The sequence below is a fragment of the Lissotriton helveticus genome, chromosome 10 (genome assembly GCF_964261635.1).
Source record: "Lissotriton helveticus chromosome 10, aLisHel1.1, whole genome shotgun sequence".
Lineage (NCBI taxonomy): Eukaryota > Metazoa > Chordata > Amphibia > Caudata > Salamandridae > Lissotriton > Lissotriton helveticus.
This window is the reverse complement of record NC_136071.1, coordinates 727,056,195-727,080,915: the sequence shown is the minus strand read 5'-3', so window position 1 is coordinate 727,080,915 and position 24,721 is coordinate 727,056,195. Positions and strand designations below refer to the sequence as shown.

Sequence of the window (24,721 nt, the reverse complement as noted above, 5' to 3'; positions counted from 1 at the left end):
GGAGCTTCCATGCACTAATAGCTTGTCTATACAAGCCCTCCTGGTCAAATAAAATACTCAAATAGGAAAAGGACTTGGCAAAGCTAATCTTCGCTTCTTCAATGGTTATATCATGAACCTCTAAGCTTTGGTTGAGTCACACCCTGCCTATGTCCCACAGCTCCCTCGGAACAGCAGAGACAGCCATTTTGACGATCGATGTTGGGGTCATGAATCCTTTCGGACCTGCCCCTTCTGCCGACTGAACCGCTGGTTGCTTGCTCCCTGAGAACCATCAGCCTTAACACCTCTGCACACCCTGCCCTTTCATAAGATAATTCACTAGCTGAACCTCTAGATAGGCACCATTTCCTCCATATCTGGTCCTAGTCAGCCATCTTAAAACTTCCTGTATTGATAGAACCAGAAGAGAAGAGGTCCTCACCAGTTCTTCCTCATAGCAATAGAAAGAGGACGGATTCAACGTGAGCAGCGACCATCTTGGCATGGGGGTACTTTCATCAGTCCTTCAACATAACAGCTGAATGAGGACTGGAAATCTTCACTGAGCAATGGCCTGTTTTAATTTGAGCAATCCCCTAACAATTAAAACATCAGGATTGTGGAACATTTGAGAGGGGTCAGTAGATCATCATCTGCAACCCCTGTATATAATTCTCTCATCCCCATTCCCAAACAAAATTTCTTCGCAGAGCATTCTTTAAGAAGTTCCAAGTCGTAGGACCGATCTTTGTGCATCTAACACTGCAGTAAAGCTAAAGGTAGGACTTCCTCACAACTCTTCCACAACCCTGGAATGGTCCTTCCCATAACATCTTCTATTAGATTGTATTTTTTATCTAGCTCCACCCACTTCCACCTGTAGTCTTTCATAGAATCACTTACTTACCTAACTATCACCATCTGATTTACTCGCTCAATCTGCTGCCTGCTTCACTTTGACCACTACCTACCTTCTGATTCAAGTTCCTTCTCACCCCCTTGAGCACAAAAAGTGGTCCCGCCTTTCAACCCTCATCATGGACCTCTCTCAGAATGAAATTAAGTCCTGACCCTACAGGATGCCTTCACTATCAACTATCCATCCAAACCTCTCAAAAAATGCATCAAAAAAACCAAACACCGACTACTCAAATCTAGACCTGAAACATTAATCTCTGATGTCTCCTTCTGCCCATTAAAGGGCATTCTTACTAATGACCTCATTTTGTACACCAGAAAACAGGCATGCTGGTGGAAGGCCATCTTCTCCATGCTTCGAATAAAGGTCTCTAGGAAAACCCCTTACGGTCTCAAATTAATAACCTCACCCTTACTTTTCCTCAAAGCCAATGCCACCATCTCTCTCTACAATGTAAATGTAAATGTAAATTGCTACTTGTATAGTGCACTACTCACCTGCAAGGGTCTCAAGGCGCTTGTACAAATACCGCTGTGGAATCCATCCTGGCTTTCCCTGTGAGGTGTCCACTCCTGGGCACCCTCAAGGTGGAGGCCAGGCATCCTTAGCATTGTGGGGGCCGTTGTGGAGATTAAGCAAGCTGTTGCCCAGAGTTGCAGAGTGGGACTCCATGATTGGAATAGGCACCGAGGTGAGAATTATCAGGTCCGTGGAATTTTTGAGCCCAAGACCCGCCGAGGCGGGGAATTGAACCCTGGTCCCGAGCTAGACCTCTGCATCAGGGTCTGCCGCTCTAACCATTGAGCCACACTTCTCCACTACCAATAATGGTATCATTCTCATACAAGCTTCTAAGTCCAACCTTGCTAAAATGGATTATATCTTCCCTACCCTCAAGATAGCAGTGACTGCTAAATCCTCTGATCCTTCTATACACCCTTCTAGGTCAGTTGACTTTTCCCTCCGTCTCATGGAATACATCTAGATCGCACAATTCCTCTCATCAATAGATGTCTCCGTGGAGACTCCATTCCCCATAGTAGCCTCGCACACCAAGCTACCTTCATCTCAACCCGTTGGCAGGCTTAATATTCCACCCATCTCGCTGTTAGCAAGACAGATTCTTGGCATCTCCTTCATCAGGATGCCCTCTCAAGACATACCCCCTTCCCTCTCTGCTGAAGCTCCTTCATCCTGGGTCTCACTTTCTAAGTCTTCTCTACCGATGCAGCACATAAGAATGCCATCAACAATACCTCCTTATCCTAACACACTGAGTACCTCCATTACAAAACACAACTTGCCCTCTACCAACCTTCCCTCCCCTGCCATTCCTTATAAACGAGCAGGACTCCCGCATGATCTTAAGGACGCATCCCCTCCCCAGGACCTTCGCTCTTCCATTTTACCTCATCCAGATATCACTCGAGGTCCCCCCTCTCCACAGGATCCCTTCCCTCAGTTCCTTTCCATGAAACAACACTAAGACATGGTTTCGAGTTCGGACAAGTTATCTCTCTAAGTGAACCTGCTCAATCATGAATTCCATGAACTGATAGCCCTCTCACCTGACCATCTGCACTTACTAATTTCTCTTAGTTCCCTAGGAAAGCTGCACACAGTGCCCCCCATGGCCTTGATTAGCACTGTTGGCACCCTATCTCTAAAATATTGCCCCTCCCTAACACCCCCCTGCTCTAGAAGAATGATGGTTGAACTTGCAGCCAGTGATATCGAGGATCTACTCCTCTCAAACTTGATTACTCGAGAAATTGCTAAGGTCCCTATGGCCCAAATTCAACCTATTCTAGTCAACCCACACAGGGAACCCTCTAAAAACCACAGAGTCATAAATAACAACAACCTCAAGCAAGTGAACATCATTCTGACTCCTACATCACACACACCTATTTGTCTGTAATGCGCACTATTCAATTGTAGATCAGCAAAAAAACATGCTTCAGATATCTTCGACCTCATCCAAAACAATGAGTTAGATATCATCATCCTCACGGAAACCTGGCTAAATCCTTCCTCCACCCCCATATTAGATCTCCTAGTACATCCTAGTCATGACATAATCGTCTAGACAGAACCACTAAACAGGGCGGTGGACTAGCCTGTATACACCGGAACACACTCTCTGTCTCCCAAATGGAGACCTCCACCTCATCCGTAGCCGAATACCTTTGCCTCAACATCTCTAGTAATCTCCTCCCTGTTTGCAAACTTCATACTTTCTACCACCATCCTCGTGATAACTTCCTCTTCATTGACCAACTAATAGAAGTTGTCTCCTCCAATGACGACCACTCAGTATCCCAAATCTACCGATCGAATGTAAAAATGCCTTGTCTTCCCAAGATGACTTGACTGATGTACACAATCTCACGGACTTCTATAAATCTACTATTTCTGGTATCATGGATTCAATAGCACCTCTACAACAACAAAATACTGCCTTCAAAATCTCCATACCCTGGTCCAACGACAACCTAAACTCTGATCGCCACAACTTAAAGACAGCTGAACGTCTATGGAGACCAAACCTTCTGTATACTATCTAAAAGTCCTTAGATCGGTTAGGAGTTCCTACAATAAAATACCATGATGACTAAGGCCGATTATTTTAGAGCCCAACTTAGACAAGCCTCAAATCATCCTAAAAAATATTTTGATATTGTCAAACAGCAATCAGTGACAGCACCCAATTACCTCGACTCAGCAGACAATGAACCTTCTTGCACCGATCTGGCTATCTTCTTTATGGAGAAAACTAAACTCATCAATTTTGACCGTGAAGCAAAGAGGTCCCTTCTTACATCATTTGAGACTATGGCTCATCCTGTCCTCTATGCAAGTCTAAAGCCTCACCATATTACCACTAAGAACAAGGCCACGTGGGGCTGCTTCTCTCCCCTCAGTGAAAATGACATCTACAAAACTCTTCTTAGCATTAACCCTTCTAATCACTTCAACGACCCACTGCCACCATCTGTCTTTAAAGAAATCAAGGAGACCCTCATCCCCCTCTGGCCAAAGATTGTTAACACCTCCTTATCTCAAGACAAGATCCCCGAATGTCTAAAAGCAACTGAGGTTTCACCCATTCTAAAAGCAACTTATGCGGACAGATCTGATCTCAACAACTTCCGTCCCATCTCCAACAGCCCTACTCTGGCTATGCTCCTAGAAAAATGTGTTCAATCTTAACTCTGCTCCCACTTTGAGACTTTCAATCTCTTGGATCAACACTAATCTGGCTTTAGGAGTGGTCACGTTACTGAATTGGCACTCATTCGCATTACAGATGACATCTTCAAAATTTTAGACCATATTGAATCCTGCCTCCTAATCCTCCTTGATCTTTCCTCTGCATTCGACACGGTCAATCACAATAACCTCGTAGCCATTCTGGAACACAGGATGGGCCTTTCTGGTATGGTATTGCAATGGTTCTCTTCTTTCCTTCACAATAGATTCCAAAGTGAACCAAAAGGCTGGCTGGCGCTGCTCCTGCTCTCAAGTACTCAGTCATGAGCGCTCCATGGAGCGCAATCCTAATTTGAAGTTTCCTAGTGCTATCTAATTTTTCCCAATCGTCACGTGCTGATGACGTCCCACTTAAAGGAGCATTAGGCAAAAGTGAAGGACCAGACAGTATAGATGCTATATGGTCATCGGTGAAAGCTAGACAGAATTTGTCCATACTCTCGTGATTATGACAACCGTGGAAACGGCCACCTGGGCCCTGAAATGATAAGAACGTGCCAATTGATGCAACGAAATCTGTGAACTCAGACAGAGTTTGTACTTGCTAAAAACTATTCTTTATCAAGCTCTCACAGCTAAGCTGCTGTCCTCAATACCCTGCACAAAAAGGAGCTAAAGGGGCAGAAAACAGGTCATCCCCTACTCATGAACTCTAACATTGGACCTGTTCACATGGTAAATCTCCTCCTCAGACCCTCACTGATCTATTGTCATTTTTATTGGGCCAGCGGTTAAGGTTATACTATCTGTGCTTTACGGATCTGGGTCACCACTTTCAAACACATTTTAAAATAGAACTGTTGCGTTGATTTCAACTAGTGTTACCCCCTATCAATCACCCCTCCTGTGAAGAGAATCCTTTAGATAAGGGTGAAGAAGGATAAGAAAAAATGGGGTTGTAACTCCCAAAGATAATGACATGCCTAGTACCGATTATGTCTAAATTATAGGACACATTTTTAGAAAAATATTGTGGGCAACATCACTGTACTGTCTTGTGGGGAGGAAAATAGACCTTCCTCCGATGGGGATGTGATAAAACTACAAATTACAGGGGCCATCTCCATGACAACTGCTAGGGCCACTGTAGCCAGTGCACTTTCGTTGAGTGAACATGGGCTGCTGGATCACGAGTCTGATGTACTACATTAGACATTGACTTTGCCCCATTCAATAAGGTCATTCAGACCCCGTTAGTCCACCCCCTCTTGGTAGATCCACCTTGCTTCTCTGGTGCTCAATCTGTTTTCGATTTTGTATTGGTCGCCCACTACCTTCTCAAGTACTACACACCGGATGTCTCTCAGGGTGTGTTTTACTACCTGAAAATGCTGCACCAGTTTAGTGTAAGTTTCCCTATGCATAGAGTACTCATGTGTTCTTGTATCCTGATTTTGACTTTACGTGTCGTGAGACCAATATAGTGTAGGTCACACGGACACGTAAATCTGTAGATGACATTTGTGGTATTGCAGTTACTGAATTTATTCAGAAACCAGGTTTTGTTCCCTGCAAGGATAACGCGTTTAGCCGGTGCAGTAAGCTCACACACTGAGCAGCGACCACATGGGAAGTATCCCTGTGGCACGTTGGTCTCTCGTAATTCTTGTTTAGGTCGCGTGTGAACCAGGCGATCACGAAGATCAGCCGATTGCTTAAAGGCAAAGCAAGGTTGGGGCATTTTCATGCTTTTCATAGTCAGGAGGTGCCAATGCCTTCTAATGATCTGTCTAATTTTGGTTGATAGTGGTCCAAAAGTAGTGACCACCGGGATACAATCTCCGCTACTCTTAGGTGTCCTTTCCAACAGGGCAGCGCGTGGAGTGTTAAGCGCTCGTTTTCTTGCCTGTTTGATGACCTTCCTAGGGTAAGCACGCTCTTCTAGTTTCATAGAGAGGTCCTGTGCTTGTTCAGTAAACTCCTCTACCGATGAACAATTCCGGCGTTATCAGCGGCCCCGTACCTTACAGATCAAAGAGGGGCCAGTCACAGGAGCAGAGGGCGAGGACGTGCCCGCCAAAACTTGAATTCAACCTGGCAGATGTTCTCGCTGAGGATAACACGCAGTGGGGGCAGAACTCCCCTCTAGCTACGAGTGAGAGGAATATTGTGGTCAATCTTTCTCAGCATCAACTGACCGAAGATGTGCTGAGGGTCCTCAATAAAGGCCTTGGTACGTCCCCACCCCAAAACATGATGGTTTCAAACTACGGGGTGAAATATTTGGCCTTATGAGAAAAATCTAACTCAAACATATTTATTTTTTATTTTTTTTTTTTTTAAAAACCTTTATTTGAGTAAGCAAAAAAGTACAAGGATGGGCCTACAACCACACGGGCCGGCCGCTAAAGAGGAGTAGACACATACAATATACGCCCGCAGAGGTAAGAGTCAATCAACAACGCAATACTCATCACTATTTACAGGACAAAAACAGATTTTATTTATATGAAAAAACAAACACACACAAAAAAGGCGAAAGTGTATTACTGAAAGTCAGCTCAATGGACGTAAGGGGGGGGACAGCAACAGAAGTACAGTAGCAAAACTCTAAGCACTAAGGAGCTCGGGGGGGGGGGAGGGACACAGAAGTCAGTACAAAAAGGGGGGGGGGGAGGGCCGGAGACACCAGCGCAACCCCTATATGAAAGGTTCCAAGAACGCTTGCCTAAGGAGTCAGGGCAAGCTCGATAGTGCCCACAAGGGGAGGAGTACAAATGTCGCCACGGTAGTCGTTCCATTGACCCCACACCTTCACCCATGCCCCGGGTCTGCCCCTGGCCACATAGACAGTTTTCTCACGGAACATGGACCAATCCATGTTATCCTCCCATTTCGAGAGGTCAGGGGGCCTGGAGGCCCCCCAGAGTTGTGCAATATCTCGCTTCGCAACCATATAGCCCAGGGTGGCCCATCTAGTCTGTGCCACCGAGTAGTCCGTGGGCTCCCAAACATTCAAAAGGCATCGACGAGGTTCCGGACGCAAGGACATCCCTGTCACCACAGTCATCACTTCAAGCACGGCCGCCCAATAAGCAGCCACCATCGGGCACTCCCAAAGAATATGCAGGAAAGTAGCACGCAAACCACACCCACGCTTACACAATCCATCGGAGGAAAAGCCCATCACCACCAGTCGCGGTCCCGTCACATACACCCGATGAAGGATCTTCAATTGGACCAGACGGAGACGAGCCGGAATAGCCACCTCCTTCGGGGAGGAGAGGGCTGATTGCCAATCTTCATCATCAAGTTCTAACCCATCTCCCATCCACGATTCCCGAAGTCGGGCCAATAAGTCAGTCCGATTGTTAATCAACTTTTTATAGATCAGGGAGATAGTGCTATCAGGAAGATGTTCATCAAGGATACGGTCCTCAAGGGGGGAAGAGTCAGGCGGAACCTCACCAGGAGCAAATACCGAAGCCAGGGCGTGCCTGAGCTGTAAATAACGAAAGAATTCCCGACCACTCAGGCCATAGTCAGCCTGGAGGGCCTGAAACGAACGCACAGAACCCTTAGAGTACACATCCCCCACCTTAGAAATCCCAATCATGTCCCAACGGTCGAAACCCTTGGAAGACCAAAGACCGCCCAGACGTTCCGAAGCATAAAGCGGCGTCGCCAACGTCAAGCGATCCTCCCAGCCCAAGCTCACATTCGCGGCACGCCACACCGTCAAAGCAGTCAATGTAGGTCCCACAAGATGGCGCCCAGCGGAGCGAGAATAAAGCACCCTGTTAAAGTCACCTCCCGGAAGCTGAAGTTTATCCATTTCAAACGCCGGATTACGACCTGGCGAAAACATAGCGTGATTGATAGCGGACAGATGGGAAGCCCAGTAATATCTCTTAATGTCGGGGAGCGCCATGCCCCCATCATACCACGGGATGGAAAGTTTCGCGAGAGCAATGCGCGGACGCCCATCCCAAATAAGCTGCCTCTGAAGGCTCTCAATCTCCCGAAAATAGGACTTAGGGATAGGATCATAGTAATTCCGGAGAGCATAGAGAAACCGCGGCAATGACATCATCTTAAACAGGGCCGCCCGACCCAGGGGAGACAGGGGAAGTTTGCGCCAACGGGCAACGTCCAAACGTAGCCTAAGCAACGGGGGAAGGAGATTACGATCAAAACGAAGGGACGAGTCCAAGGTAACAAAAACCCCCAAGTATTTGAAGCCATCCCTGGCCACCTGAAGAGGAAGTCTGCTCGGCAGCGGAGGCAAGACACCAGATAAAACATACACACAGGATTTAGACCAATTGATGACGAGGCCTGAGTTAGCGCCAAAGGACACAAGAACGTCAAATAAAACAGTCAAAGACTTGCGAGGGGAAGTAAGGTACAAAAGGATGTCGTCCGCATAAAGCGAGACGCGGTCTTCGAAGTCCGGGGCCCAGCGAATCCCTTTAAGGGACGGTTCCCACCGGAGCCAGGCCGCTAATGGTTCAAGAGCGAGCGCAAACAACAGCGGGGACAGGGGGCAACCCTGACGGGTACCCCTGCCCAAGGTGAAGGGAGCCGACACTCTACCGTTTACCACAACTTGTGCCAGAGGTTCCGCGTACAACAACTGAATCCAGCTAATAAACTCGCACCCGAAACCGAATTTCTCAAGAGTCGCCCATAGATAGGGCCACTCCACAGTATCAAAGGCCATAGAGGCATCCAGGGACGCCAAAATGGCCGGTTCAGTCAGAAGCCCCGCCCTCGCCAGCACGCCGTGAAGGCGCCGCAAATTCAAAGCAGTGTTGCGATGCGGGATAAAGCCAGACTGATCCGGATGGACCAAATCCCCGAGAACCGAAAGGAGACGGGTCGCCAAAAGTTTAGCCAAAACCTTGGGTTCAACATTTAACAGGGATATGGGTCTATATGAGGAACAGAGGTCACGTGGTTTACCATCTTTAGGGATAACGACGATTGTCGCCAGACGCTGATCATAGGGAAGGATGTTCCGCTCACGAGATTCTAGAAACATGGCGCGAAGATACGGCGCCATCTTATCAGGGCGTAACTTGTACAACTCAATAGGCAACCCGTTCGGGCCCAACGCTTTGCCCGAACGGAGCGAACGGATAGCAGTCGCTATCTCATCATTCGTAAAAGGGGAGTCCAAAGCAATACGGTCCAGGTCGGTGACACAGGGCAAAGTGATATCGCGCAAGAGGAAGCGGGAGTCAGCCACGTCCCTAACAGACACGGGAGCATATACAACACGGAAATATTCCGCAAAACGATCAACAATTGCAGTCGGGTCAATCACATTCTCACCACTCGCAGACTGAATCACAGGCACCACACGATTAACTCTTTCTTTCTTGTCCAACCACGCTAGGAGTTTACCCGCCTTATCACCCACATCGTACAATCTGCCTCGTTGCTCACGAAACATCACCTTTGCAGCGTCAGTGACCAGGGATTTATATGCAAACTGTTTTAGACCCAGGGTATGGAGTTTCTCAGGCGTGACACCAGATTCCAACTCTTCCTCCAAAGCAGAGATCTCCCCCTCAAGGTCCACCACTTCCCTCCTCCCGGCCTTCTTGGCTTCAACAATCAAGGAAAGGGCCTGTCCACGAATCACAGTTTTAAAGGCTTCCCACAGGGACACAGCCGAAGGGACCGACCCCTCGTTTTCCAGGAAATATGCATCCATGGACTTGAGCAAGAGGGTACGAGTCTCAGGGGAGGAAAGATACCATGGGTTAATTGGAGCCACTCGGCCCGCCGCCTCTACCCCAACCTCGAAACGAAGCCAGAGCGGCGAGTGGTCAGAAATACCCCTTGGCAAATGCAAAATCTCACGAACCGCCGACGACTGGGCCGCGGGCATCAGGAAATAATCCAGCCGAGACAGACTGCCATGTGCCCCAGAATGGAAAGTGTATTGGAGCTGAGTGGGATGCAAGAGTCGCCAGCAGTCCACAAGGCCAAAGGTATCTAGAAACCCACCCAACCACTGCTGAGCCTGCGGAGTATCCCTAGGGGGATGACGATCGTGAAGGCCGGAAAGCACCGAATTAAAATCACCGGCCAGGAAGAGAGTACTATCAGGGAGATCTAACAAAACACGGCCCAAATCAGTGAAAGTAGAAGTCTGTAAACCCGGGGGAACATAAACATTAAAGAGAGATAGGGTGCGGCCCTCATATCTACCCACCAAGACAGTATATCTCCCACGGTCATCTTGAATCACCTCGTCAATTGCCAGGGGGAGGGAGGAACGAACAAGGATACCCACACCCCTAGATCCGGAGGTAAACCCCGAGTGCGCCACAAGGCGGTAGCCCCATCTATTCATTGCATTACAAACATTACCAATCAAATGGGTTTCCTGCATGAAAACAATGTCCGGCGACAAACGCCGTATACAATTCAAGACCACACTGCGCTTAATACGATCTCCCAGGCCATTAACGTTCCAGGAAACAAATTTCAACCCTCTACCCCCCATCCCATCCACCCGAGCCAAGACCCCTCATCCATGAGCAAGACATCAGAAACAGCAGCAGACACAGGAGCAATTCGCCTTGAAAACAACACACAAAAAAGAAAGAACTTCCCAGCCCCCCTCCCCCAAACTGAAAGGAAACACCCCCCACCCTGCACCCCTGCAAAAAGCTAAAGAGCCACCCCAACCTGCAGTGTGCCTGTCGCCCCATAACCCCTAGTCTACACAAAGACCCCGGAGGAGGAAAGGTCTCCGTTCCACCCGCCCCCGACAAACATCAAGAACGAAAATTAACAAAAGAAAGAGAAAATAATCACATTGCAGAGGAACGCCGGGCAACAATCCTGAAAAAGTATTCAAAATAAAACATGTTAGCCAAACAGTCAGATCTCCACACCACCTTCGGCACCACCAGGGTGAGCGGCGGACTCAGTCTCAGGAGTACGGTCAGGCAAGGAGTCCAGCCAGTCATTAACAGCATCTGGGCGATCAAAGAAAAGGGTACGCTCATTGTACTCGACCCGGAGTCTGGTGGGATAGAGCATAGCATAGCGTAAGCCCCGATCCCGAAGACGTTTCTTGGCCCCACGAAACTCCATCCGTTGTCTCTGAACTTGTTGGGAAAAGTCCGGGTAAAAGTTTACTGTAGCATTCTCAAAGGCCACCGGGCCCTTCACCCGCGAGGCCTGCAGGATAGCGTCCCGGTCTCTATAATGAAAAAGCTTCGCTACAATGGGTCTCGGCGGGGCTCCCGGCCGAACTTTGCCCCCTGGAACACGATGTGCGCGTTCCACCGTGAAGAACTTCGTAAGGCCGGAAGGGGCAAGATGGTTCAAGACCAGATCCTCAACCAGGAGATCCACCGAGTGGGGTTCAGGGTTCTCCGGTACACCAACCAGGCGAACATTGCAGCGACGTGCCCTATTTTCAAAATCCTCCAGGCGTCGGGTCATTAAGTCGTTCACCCGACGGAGATTGCCGACTTCTGTCTGGAGCTCCGAGACGTCCTTCGTGAGACTGGACGATTTGATGTCCAATGATTGCACCCTCTCATTCGTCTTGCCGAGATCAGCACGAATCAGATTAACCTCAATAGCCACGGTGTCAAGTTTATGAGCCAAGGCCTCGTACTGTAGGCCGGTGGATTCCCTCACGCCCGAGATGGCGCCCATGATGTCTTGTAGGGAGGGCTCCGCCGACTCTTCCAAAACTCGTTCGGACGCTGTACTAGAACCAGGCAGGGCAGCTCCGGGGGACCCCTTAGAATGAGTATAGCGATCCATGACATTGGATTGAACCGGAGCTCCGCGCAGAGGTGCTTTCGTCTTGCGCGTCTCTCTGTCCCCTCTGCCCGCCATTTTGAAGATGCGTCACAGGACAAGCCACCAGGGTCGACGGGCCCGACTCCCAAAGTACAGGATCAAAAGTACACAAAAATGAGGGGCACAACTCTGGTAGAGGTCGCCAAGCCAGCAAATAGTCCGCAGGAAAACCCAACAGCCGATCTGCCTCCAGGTCTCAGCCGCAACTCGATAGTCACACCCGTGGCCCAAGTCAGAACAGAATCGAAACTGAAACTTAGGAAGGGGGACCCACTAGGCCAGATCTCCTGCCGTTGTTGTTCAATTCCAGGACGGCTACAGAACCGCACCCCGTCCCGGGGGCACCTCAAGGGCGGAGGCTAAAAGTTCAGACCACCATATCTCAGGAATGCGGGATCCAAATCAATTTCTGAAAGGTGCCAGGCTGGTCAGCCAAACGTCCTCCACAAGGATCCTTGCAAGAAATCAGGATTCAGTCAGGATAAAATGCCGGGAGCGGCGAGGGTCCGGAGAGCGCTGTGCTCAAGCGGCCATCTCGGATGCCCGCCAAGCTCCTCCCTCCAAACATATTTTTGAAACAAACGAACAAGATAATTCTCCCACTTTCTCAACTAATTTAAGATGCCCCTACACCTTCTGTCTACAACCCAACCTAGTAGGCCTAAAGGTGCAAGTTTTTGAGCAGAACGTATTGCAAGATATCGCAAACCTGGAGCAAAATACGAGTGGCACGTCTCACACCAATATGAGCGGCAGGGACTAGCAGGCTCTAAGGGCTTTACAAACCAACTCGGCCATCACCATCAAACCGGCCGTGATCTAGCAGCCCATGTTCACTCAATGCAAGTGCACTGGCTATAGTGGCCCTAGCAGTTGTCATGGAGATGGCCCCTGTAATTTGTAGTTTTATCACATCCCCATGGGAGGACGGTCTATTTTCCTCCCCACAAGACAGTACAGTGATGTTGCCCACAATATATTTCTAAAAATGGGTCCTATAATTTAGACATAATCGGTACTAGGCATGCCATTATCTTTAGGAGTTACAACCCCAGAAACGGCGTGGTGGCCACGATGTATTCAATATAGTTATTGACTGTCAACTGACAGCTGTTAATTTACAATCAGTATTCCGGGCTGTACAGACTGAGGGGTCACATACCAGCACCACAGCTTTCACATACTCTTTTGATATTTTTTAGGATATTTTTTTCTGAAAACACTGAATTATACATCCCCAAACATTGATTCACACTAATGGTTGAGAGAGGACACCATTTTTTGAATTTTAAGAATCCCCTTCCATGATTCGGGGAGAGTACTAATCACATGCAAAAATAACAAAAAAAAAGAAATATGTTTTGCTCCATGTTTGTGCGCTAGCATTTATGCATATTCTGTAATACTGATTAAAACACGGCTCCTGTAGTACATCATAAGATGGAGCCCGCGCTTACATCCACAGGTTGGGTTGGGAACGGGGAGCACGTGACCCGCATGATGACGCGACACGTTCGCAAACATACAAACCTCCACCCCGCACCGAACCCGTAAGGTGCTGAGACATCGCTACACACCTCCTAAGTCACAGTAAGTGTTCGGGGTGGGTTTTTTAGTAGGGCAGAGAAGAAAATTGGTGCAGGGTGGAGTGACAGACCCACGCCCTGATGAAATTGCCATGAGTTTTCTTTGGGCAATGAAACATGTCGGCTTTTAAATGAGCAGACACACAGCACTGATTAAAAGTCCTTTAGCCAGTGTGATCTAGCTCGGTGTTAATTTGGGATGGGCGGAGCTAAGGTTCAGGCCCCGTAGTCCTCATTGTGGGGTTGATCGGATTTTCTACTGATGTACAGGCAGTGTTTGACATCTATTACCAGTGTTCATTTTCTTTCTTTCTCACTTTCACAATTTTTTATTTGGGACTGATGGTTGCTGATGATGAGAACCTGAGGTAGCAGGCGAGTATCTTCCTGCTTACCCCCATGGTGTTACTCCCGTGAGGCACCACCAGCCCTCTCACACATTTTTTCTTATCCTTCTTCACCCTTATCTGAAGGACTCTCTTCACATGAGGGGTGGATTGATAGGGGTGACACTAGTTGAAATCAACACAACAGTTCTATTTTAAAATGTGTTTGAAAGTGGTGACCCAGATCCGTAAAGCACAGACGGTATAACCTTAACTGCTGGCCCAACACAAATTACAATAGATGGGTGGGGGTCTGAGGAGGAGATTCACTGTGTGAACAGGTTCAATGTTGTATATGAGTTCATGAGTAGGGGATGACCTGTTTTCTGCCCCTTTAGCTCCTTTTTGGAAGGGGGCTACCAAAAATCTTCCCATGCTATTAATGTACAGTGTAAATAGGAAGAGTGCCAGTACGCAGCCCTACCTTACCCTTCTCTATGCTGAACGATGTAGTACACTCTCCCTTAACGCCATAATACACCCTTGACCTGGTTCCAGAGTCTAATTGCCATAGACACTGTAATAAATGTGCATCAACTTCTATATCAACCACGGTGGCCCAAAAATGATCGTGCTCCACACAGTCAAAGGCCGATGTTAAATCTACAATAGCTAAAAACAAACTACCATGCTATATGGTTTGAGTCCTTCCTGTCGCATCGCTCCTTAGCAGTTCTTCTTCCTCCATTAACCTCCTCTTCCAAACCTCTGGTCTGCAGTGTCCCCCAGGGCCCAGCACTGAGCCCCACTCTTTTTAATATCTTTCTGGAGCCTCTGGCTAAACTGGTGTGGTCCTGGGGGGTGAAGGTGGCCTCCAATTCGGATGACATGCAGCTCTTCCTAGCCTTCATGAAAACATGCCCTCAACTCTGAGTTCCTTCAAGCAGTGTCTGAAAGGTGTGGTGACTTGGATAGAGGAAAGTTGTCTTAAACTAAACTTAGAAAAAACTGAGATCGTTTTTTTGACACTAAGTCCTTTCCCTGATGCCAGTCGGTGGTGGTCACCTGAACTGGGTCCTGCCCCAAATCCGATGGGCAGAAACATTGGGGAAAAATATGACATGCATCTGACCTTTGAACCTCAACTTAGGTCCCTCTCCCCTTCTTGTTTTGCCACTCTTAGATCCCTCAAAAGGATTCTCCACCTAATTTTGGTGGACTCCTGAAAAATAATTGTCCACGCTATGCCAATAGTCTGTACTTAGGCCTACTGACTTTCCTTATCAAATGACTTCAATATATCCAGAATTCTGCTGCACGTCTCATCTTGAAGATGCCCCCATGCTCATCAATTTCTCCGCACTCACTTACCATTATTAAGAGAATCCAATTTTAAGCACTTACTTCAGTTTTTAGAGCCTACATTTACAAGGGCACTTTATATATCCTATTGGGAAACTAAGGCCCTTCTCCCAGTGCAGGGCTTTGAGATCTAGTAACAACCTTAAGCTTCGATATGTTCCCCGCATCCTTAAAGCCAGATGAAGCAGACACTCCTTCGCATCACTGATTTCCAAATTGTGGAACCCTTTGCCGCTCAATCTGCCCTGCAGCCCTTCGGAATCAGTCTTCAGACTCAATCTTAAAACCTTTTTGTTTGCTAAATCTCTTATGGCCATCTAATCTTTAGTTCCCTCTTCACTGTAAGGTGCTTTCCGCCATCGCTGGGACAACTCCTTGGAGGTAACTGTGCACTATACAAATGGCATGAATTTAATTGAATTCACCTGAGTGTACTACCCAATTAGAAGAATCAAACTAAGTCCCTGTTCAATTGTCCCTGGTCCTGAATGGAAACAGGTACTGCAAATCATAAAGGATTTAATTTGATTCTTCCCATTTCTGTAACCTATTCAGAATGACACATCCTGCTACTTTTTTTTTGTTTGTTTTCCTCATATACCATGATGGGCATTCTTGTTGGGAGGCAATAAATCCTTTCACATTGGTCATCCTATTCCGACCCTGATGTTGTAGACCAATATATAGGAAAGAGTTGGATCCCTCAAGTCGCTACTGTTTTCTTAGTCCACTCCATTTCACACCACACCGGGGGGCCCTGTGCTACTGTGGAGAAAAAGAACCAACAGTGCCCTGAAGAATCATAGGAAGACCAGTTACCTGTTACGCCAAGCCACAAGGGCTGCCCAGATCTTATCATAACTCGTACTGTCACATGCCATATCAGATTCGCTTATAGAAATTATATGTTTTAGGCATTCTGAAAATGTTGGTGCATTTGCATCTTTCCAGGCTCTACATATTTCATGCCTTGCCAGGATGATAACATAAAAGATGAATTTTGTAGAAAGTTCTTTGAGATTGTAATTTGTCCTCAATTCAGAGAAGATAGTCCTCTAGGTGACTTCCAATTGTTGTTGGAGGACATCTTCCAAGAATTCCTGAATCATAGTCCAATAGTTTCTTATCTCAGGACAGTCGACAAACATATGGAGATCATCCGCGGCTGGGAGCCTACACCTAGGGCAATGATATTCTATACTAGTAATCTTAACTAGTTTTTTGGGAGTTATGTATACCCTATGCATGGTGTATATATGGTTTCTTTTTAGTGCAGCAGGCTTAACCACTGCCTGTAAGATGGTAAAGGAATCACTCCATAAGTCCTTACTGTTGTCAGTGTTTAAACCAGTGACATTACTCCAGAGATTTTGTAACTCAGTATCTGTAATATGCTCAGTATCTAACATAGCCCAATACCAAAAAGAGACCTCATGCTTCCATCCACCCTTCCTCGATACTGAGTCAAATTTTGATTTCAATTCTTCAGAGTCCCAAAATAGGGTTGCCCACCATCCTGACAGTTGATAATACTTAAAACTAGTGAGTGTCCCACCAGTCAAACTAAAAAGGGACTCCCAACTTAAAAGTTGCAAATCTTTTTGGAGATCCCCCCAACAATTTAAACCTGCCCTTCTCAGGGGCCGGGACAGTTGATCATTAAGACAAACTGGCGGACCGGGAGAGTCCCAAATCGGGGCCTGGAGTGAGTAATAAGGAATATTTAGGCTTCTCCTAATATACAACCAGTTTTTCAAAGCTGCACCCAGGATCTTAAGCCTCACTTTTTTGAAAAACTTCGGATCCCTGAATATGAAAAGAAAAAACTCTTGTCCCTGAGGTATATCTTGCAGTAAGGCCTTAAAAAGTTTGCCTAGTGAAGATGCATCGGTTCTATTAGCCAGTATTCTGAAGTTCTTAAAATGGAAAGAGTGACAGTAGAAAGTATATATGGGAGAGCCAGCCCTCCTGTATTTGAGCTCCTCCTCAGTTTTTTCCAGGAGATTCTTGGGGACTTAGTATTCCAAATAAAGGAGCTGATTTTCCCCTGTAGTTTCACGATATCAGGCGTGACAAAGGATAGAGGAATAGAATTAAATAAGAAAGTTATTTTTGGCAGGATAATCATCTTTATCAGGTTAACCCTCCCAAAGATGTTTAAAGGGAGGCTTGCCCACCGTTGGAGCAGGCCACAAACGTCCTTAGAGACTCTAGCTAAGTTTATTTTTGGTATATCATCAATTTTTTGGGCCAGGTGTATCCCCAGATACCTCATTTGTGACTTAGCTCCTTGTGTCCCTGCAACTTGGTTCCACTCCATAATCTCTGTTTTATCTTTATTTATACTGTATCCTGAAATTTCCCCAAATGATTCAGCCTGGTCTATTAATATTGAGATGGCTTCAGCTGGATTAGAAGTAAACATAAGTAAATCATCGGCATATAAAGCACATTTTAATTCCAAATCTGAGATTTTAAAAGGCTTAATTACGGGATCGGACCTAAGCTGACAAACAAAAGGTTCAATGTATAAATTAAACAATAAAGGCGGCAGAGGGCACCCTTGCCTGGTACCACGAGAAATTGTTACACAGTTTGTAAATTTTCGCTCGCGGGGTGGAGTAAAGAGACCTGATTGCTGTCACAAAATTAGTTGGAAATCCAAACCTTGATAAGGCCTTCCACAAATATGACCAGTTCACTTGGTCAAAAGCCTTAGCGGCATTTATAGCTACAAGGGTCAGCGGAAGCTTTTTATCCATTGCGACATCAATTGCCGCGAAAGCTTAAAACGTTAATTAATTTAGTTGCCTATCGGGATTGAACCCCCTCTGATCTTGGTGTACAATGGTTTTAATGACTTTTGCCATTCTAGCTGCCAACACCCCCGCAAAGATCCTGTAGTCCGAGTTCAACAATGAAATAGGTCTATAGGATTACATTGTTAAAGGATCTTTGTTGGGCTTCAAAATTAGGGTAACCGTGGCTTCAGACCATGATTTTGGAGCAGTCTCACCTGCTACGAAAATCTTATTAAACAGAGTTGTTAAAGTAGCCACCACTTTATCGAAAACTATCAGGTATAGCTCTACGGGAAGTCCGTCTGGACCGGCTGCTTTTTCCCTGGTCATTCTCTTAATCTGAACTCTAACTTCGCTCTCACTTATACTTGGGCTAAGGAGGGCTCTATCCGCTTCAGATATATGAGGGAGCTCTAGCTGATTCAGCCAATCTTCAGCTCTCTGTGAAATGGAGCAGATGTCTTTCTTATATAGGCCTTGCATAAATAGTCTCGCCTCCTCCCTGATTAGATCTTCATCATGGGTAACAATTCCTGTACTAGACAAAGATAAACTATTGATGTGATTTCTAATCCTATCTGCCCTGGCTTTCCAGGCCAGAAGGCGACCACATTTTTACCGTAGGGAAAAGTTTGGAGCTTACTTGCGTTCCACCTGTCTTTTAAGGTCTTATCCCGGCTTGCTTGATACTCTGCCCGTAGAGCATCTAGCTCAATTTGTAGGCGTGGTACAGTATTCGGCTGATCCGCCGATGCTCTCTGGAGCTCCTGCTCTTTTAACTTAAGCTTTAAGAGACGCTCTTCCTCCATCCTCCTCCTAAGTGTGTTCCTTCTGATCATCAGAGTGCTTAATAAACCTCTAGAAAAGGCTTTAAATGCCTCCCATACCACCTGATCGCTTGCGGAACCGTAATTGTGCCTAAAATTCTCCTCTGCCTGATTTACTATGTCTAACTTAACTTCATCCCTAAATAATAAAGATCTATCCAGAGTCCACCTTCTATGATGCTCCTTCTGCTTAAAGTGGATAACTAACTCCACAACAGAATGGTCGGACAGTAAAGCTGGAATATATATAATAGAATCTACTGCTGAAAAGAGAGACTGGTCTATAAAAAGGAATGGTGCCTGTATCTTCGGCTATAGAAGGAGAAGTCTCTTTTAATGCCATTTTTTGCTCTCCATACATCTATTAGATTGAAGTCTTTGATAATATTCTTCAGCTCGATACAAGATTTATGGGGGGGGGGTGTAAATTTAACCCTCGAAGTACGATCCAATTTCTCATCCAAGATCAGGTTGAAATCCCCCCCTAGGGCAACCGGTATTACCATTACAGAAAGGCTAGCTTTTAGCTTTAGGAGAGCCCCTGGGGCATCTTGATTGGGCCCATAGTAGACTGCACATACAAATGGGGTACTGCCCATTACTAATGAGGCCACCAGCCACCTTCCAGAGTGATCTGTCTCAAACTTCTCCACCCTGATCCCAGCGTTAGTTCTAATCACTATAGCCACTCCTCTTGTGTTACCGCTCTGGTCGGTGCAGAGAAGATCTTGGACCCACCGAAGTTTACTGAAAGCTAACTTGCACTCTTGTGTTTCTAGATGAGTTTCCTCAAGCAAGTGAATATGGGCCCCAGAATTATTCAGGAATTCACTCACTCTAGACATCTTTCTGCTATCCCTCAATCCATTGACATTCAAGCTGATGATCTTAATTTTATTAGAAATGCTACTCATCTTGATATTTCTTTACATAGACCAGACTCACCTCCCGCCCAAAAAAGATTGCTTTCTTTGCTTTCATGGTTATATGAGGATTGATTTTTCCCCTTTTAACGCTACTACCCAAAAGAACCACCCACCTCCCTCGAGGAACACCCCCCTACCTGTTCTGGCGATCTTGTCGCCAATCGAGAACTCGCTTGATCCGGTCAGGATCACCCCCGCTGTGAATAGTAGACTCCTATATGTACTATGAAATATATTATTATTATTTTTTTATTATTTATTTCCCCAAACCCCGGCTAGAGCAGGAGAAGATACGGACCAGCTAAGTTCATGAGACCAACTTCTGGTGACCGTGATTCTTAAGAAATCCGTCTCCTCTGAGGGAGCAAACTAGGAACTGGATCGACTTTGAGATACCCCGAGTCCTTTGATTTCTGCATCTACAAGGACGCGTGCACACTCACAGCAGTAGCCGCAGTCCCCTAAAACATACTCCTAAGGGGGAAGTGTAAAGACCTCTCAGTACGACAGACTACAAAGACAAGTCTTGATAAAGGTGGACCCTATTTGTACCGAACCACCGAAACGCGTCGACGCTCTTCACTAGAGTACAATTTTAGTCTCTATCATCTATGTTTATATACAGAATTAACAGTGGTAAAACATAGATGTTACTACCTGGGAGCTCCGAATGTACTAACTGTATTTTACAAATTTTTATGTTTTACAATTTTTGTCTGTCTTTTCAATTGTGCAGGTCATAATTGACTCCGTTATTATTAATTTGTTCTTTTACCAATTAATTAGGGAATGATGTTATGTGTAGATATGTAATCATCTGTTTTTATTTTTTTCATGCATAATAAATATGTTATAACCTATATATTTGTGCAATTGTAACAGTTTTTGACTGTTTTATGAATTCGTGAGACTATGTTTTAGCTTTTTGTTATACCAATCTCAAGGGGATAATTCCTTTCTTCAAACAAAAGACTTAACCCTAGCAAAATCTCTATTGGGAATAAACACATAATCGATATAAGAGTTTGAACCACTCCCATTACAGATACAACCGAATGGAACTGACGAGTACATAGTTCTTTACAAGATGCTAGATCACATTTAAACAATAAATCATTTAAATTATCTCCATAAGAGGTATGTGGAAAATGAGTATGTTCAATTTTATCAATATTTTATCTGAACGGTTTAAACACAAGCTGGCATTGAAGTCCCCACCCCAAAATATGATCACTTCCTTCATGGTATCATTAAGAATAAACTCAAGATCCTTATCTACTTGGTCACTGCCATAATTGTAGTAGTAGAAGGCACATTATCCGAGATGCACGTACATAATCATCCCTTAGATCTCCCAGAGGTGGGCAGCAATGCTGGGGTGTGGTATGTCTTGTTATCATTGATGTGTAACAGTTCCACTGGCCACCTGAAGACAGAAAATGCTACAATTGGTACCAAATTCGAACCATTCTGACATAATGGCTTTGTTACTCAACCCTGAAACATTCTAGTATGAAACCTCAGTCAGACCATTAACAGAAATATTGTTTGAGCTAGTACCAATATTTGTAGGTAGGGTTAGATTATACGTGGGTGAAGGAAGTTCTTCAAAAGGTGCATTTTCACGTCTCACTAGTTACCAACGCTTCCTTAATAGGGTCAATGCAGTCCACTGGGCTACAGACAGAACATTCAAGTACTATAGGGGATTCTGCAGTAAGTCAATCTACACCATCCAGCATTACCAGGCTGTCAAAATGATTTTTAGGCGGTGTAGCATTGGACACCCCACGTGGACACCCAACATGTGAGACATGTTTCAGTCTAGATCTCTCCATATTATTTAATGGTTGATAGAAATATCCAAGCGGTAACAATGTAACATGTTGTTTGGTCACGAAATGAGCGCTCACTCTTCGTATGATGGTCCACTAAGTGCGGTGTTTTACATGACAAAACCACACAGCCTCCTTGTAAAGTTTTTCTACACCTCCAAACCCATCTTACTCTTCTGGCCATTTTTATATCTGCAAAGAGGGCCTGTGTTAACCCTGTTTTACTTCCCATCCACTGCAAGGCTTTGTTCATCAGATGATAAAGTTGGGACATTAGCCAGGATCACCATGTAAGGGATAACTGCTGGTGGAAAATCAAGAAAGTCAGGAATAGATGTAGGTCTGACTGTGTGGATTTGCCTGTTGTAGTGTACTTATTTACTGCAGGGCTTCATTCTCCTGTCTTGTACATCCTCTTCTAGGCACCTGGGAAGATAAATTGGAACCAGCTGTACCATTTAAACAACTGTTAGTTCGGTGACCTTTACATGACCTACCTAAACTCGGTAGATCCCTAATATTTTTGTCCTCTCTGTGTTCCTCATTGTGAGCCCCAGGTGCCTCAGGATAGTTCTGAGTAGCCAGAAGAATATGCCTTGCTTTCAAATTATCCATACAAGCGGTTGTCAATATTTCCATTTGTTTTAGTCTAGAGGTCATGGCATTCATTGTCGTCCTCACAAATGTATGCAGTGAGTGTACCAAAGAAATTAATGTTTTTAAATCACCAGTTGATGATTTAGACGGTAATTTAACAGAGTCCACATTATCTTTCAATTTATCAATGTCTGATTTGGGCATTGTGTTCAGTTTAGTAACCACCATCTGCTTATTTCATACCCTTATGGCCCCACGTTTAGGGCTAATTCCCGGGGTGCTTAGATGGTGACTGCAAATCAGGGACACATACAGAGATACACGCAGTAGTATTTAGAACACAACCGTTTTACTTCTCATTGGGGTCTTAAGCCCTACCTTAATTGGGGGACTAATAGAGTCAGCGTCATGCACCTGTGGTGGTGGAACTGTAGGTCTCTCAGCAACTCAGAGTCTCCTCCACGTTCAATATATTTGTTTTTCTGTTGCTCCATAGCCCCAGTAATATAATACATCACAGTTGTACTTGTTTTCTAAGGTGATCTAGTCTTATCCCCATTGATAGGTGCTATTCTCTTACCCATCCCCAGTGGAGCAGATTTAAACGTAACAAGAAGTCGAGATCAAAAATAGATTTTCTTCCATTTGGGTAAATTAATGTTTTATCAAACCAAGGTTCGATCTAAAACAGTCAAATTAGCCATGCAGAAATAAATAAAATCAGTTAGTCACCAAGATAAAAGATCCACAAAGTCCAGAACATCAGACTAAACCACAGCTCTTTGAAAGGTGTACCAATCACATGTAAGAGCCTCAGTAAAGTTAAACTGAGGGGTCCCTTAAAATGAAACCAAGGGAGGTGGCTCTGCCGCTTCATGGAACTGACAATCACAGGACAGGCCCAACATTCGCCTGGGCTTTGCCCGGTCAAGGTCCGCACAGCGGGTTGATGGAATGCGCTTTATAGCTTGGTTTTCAGCATCAAGTGTTGTGTATCACAAGATCTGCCTCCTGGGGCCCATGGGAATGATGGAACTTGTAGGCTGTAATACCCCCAGTAATCTCAAAAGTGTTCTGCACAGCGGGTTGATGAAATGCGCTTTATAGCATGGTCATCAGCATCATGTGCAGGAGATCAAAAGAGCCAGCTCCTGAGACCCCTGTGAATGATGGATCTTGTAGGCTGTAATACCCCGGTCATCACAAAAGTGTCCCCTGGTGTGGCTCATGAAATCTTGTTTAGTGGAACAGGGTTTATTATTTTTGTTTAGTAGAGCATATAACCATTAGAATTCAAGAATTTCAATATCCTCATTGCTCAGTTGTGATAGTCTTGAAAACTGAAGAGTAGCATTGTAATGATAAAATATACAAGTTGTGACATTTTATGAGTTACTACAATAATGAAATTGCAGCATTCCTTGAAAGATGCTAAGCATGACTATGGTGTTAGATACTAATCTAATCAGGAAATGACAACTTGTTAACCTGAGATCCATTTTATCATGTGTATGGATAGTCGCTGTTCTTATCCATAGCCTTGAAAAAGCCCTTGGCATTATTACGCCACTGGGTGAAACATGCGTTGGCTACCACTATAAATACCTGAACTTTTTGTGACTCCATAGAAAGAACAACATGAATTCTACAGAATGTCTATTTAAGCAAACAATTAGTGGAAAGTTATGTTTTAATTTAGGTTTGGATTAGGAGTTGAGCATATTTGTGTTGTGATGTCCAGACTGCACAGAAATTGGACTTCATGTATATTATCGCTGGACTGAAAAAGTTTTACCATGAGAAATCTGTTATACTTGTAGGTGATCTTTGGACTGTAAGATTGTTTGGTATTTTGAGCCCTGTTTTCTTACGTTATTTATATTAATGCTATGGATAGAATGTCTTTCTGCATGTATTTGTTAAACATGTACAACTTTGTGACAAAGATGAAAGTGAGATCTGCTCTAAACTCAGAGCAAAAGTAGAAATGTGTCCTGTTTCTCAGCTGTGGAATAAACTGTGTCGATGTATATACCTTTTGAAATCTCACACCTTAGTCAGGAATCCAAAGGTTCATATTTCATGACTGACTGACTCAGCAATAGTAACCATATGTTCAGTAATGAGACATCATTTTTTGAATGTGTTTGTGTTTTAGGGAATATCAGCAAAAACTGCACCAGACTAGGTTGGTCTGAAACATATCCATATGTTATAGATGCTTGTGGCTATGAAGAGAATATGACGTCTGAACACCAGGTAGGGATGATGCTCTTTTGTTCAAGTATAAACAGTGCTTTAATTTTATAATGTGGAACTACGGATTCAGATCATACACCAACAATCATACAGTTTCATTCCAAGTACATGTTGCTAAATTTTGACACATTCATTGACTGAATTGTACTTAAATCATTGAAAATTAGTTATATTAGCAGCTATTAATATTTGTATGACACCTATTATTGTGTCAAAGCTTGAATTTGAAGATTAAAGCACTTTAAAGTT

The 24,721-nt window shown here is 45.1% G+C and overlaps 1 protein-coding gene across 1 annotated transcript in view; it reads left to right on the top strand.

Annotated features, from left to right (window-relative positions):
* Positions 1-24,721, top strand: part of VIPR2 (vasoactive intestinal peptide receptor 2) — a 1,008,023-nt gene that overhangs the window by 488,481 nt on the left and 494,821 nt on the right. The window contains exon 4 of the mRNA XM_078663279.1: positions 24,372-24,472. Coding sequence (XP_078519405.1) covers positions 24,372-24,472 — 101 coding nt within the window. The remainder of the gene's footprint in view (positions 1-24,371; positions 24,473-24,721) is intronic.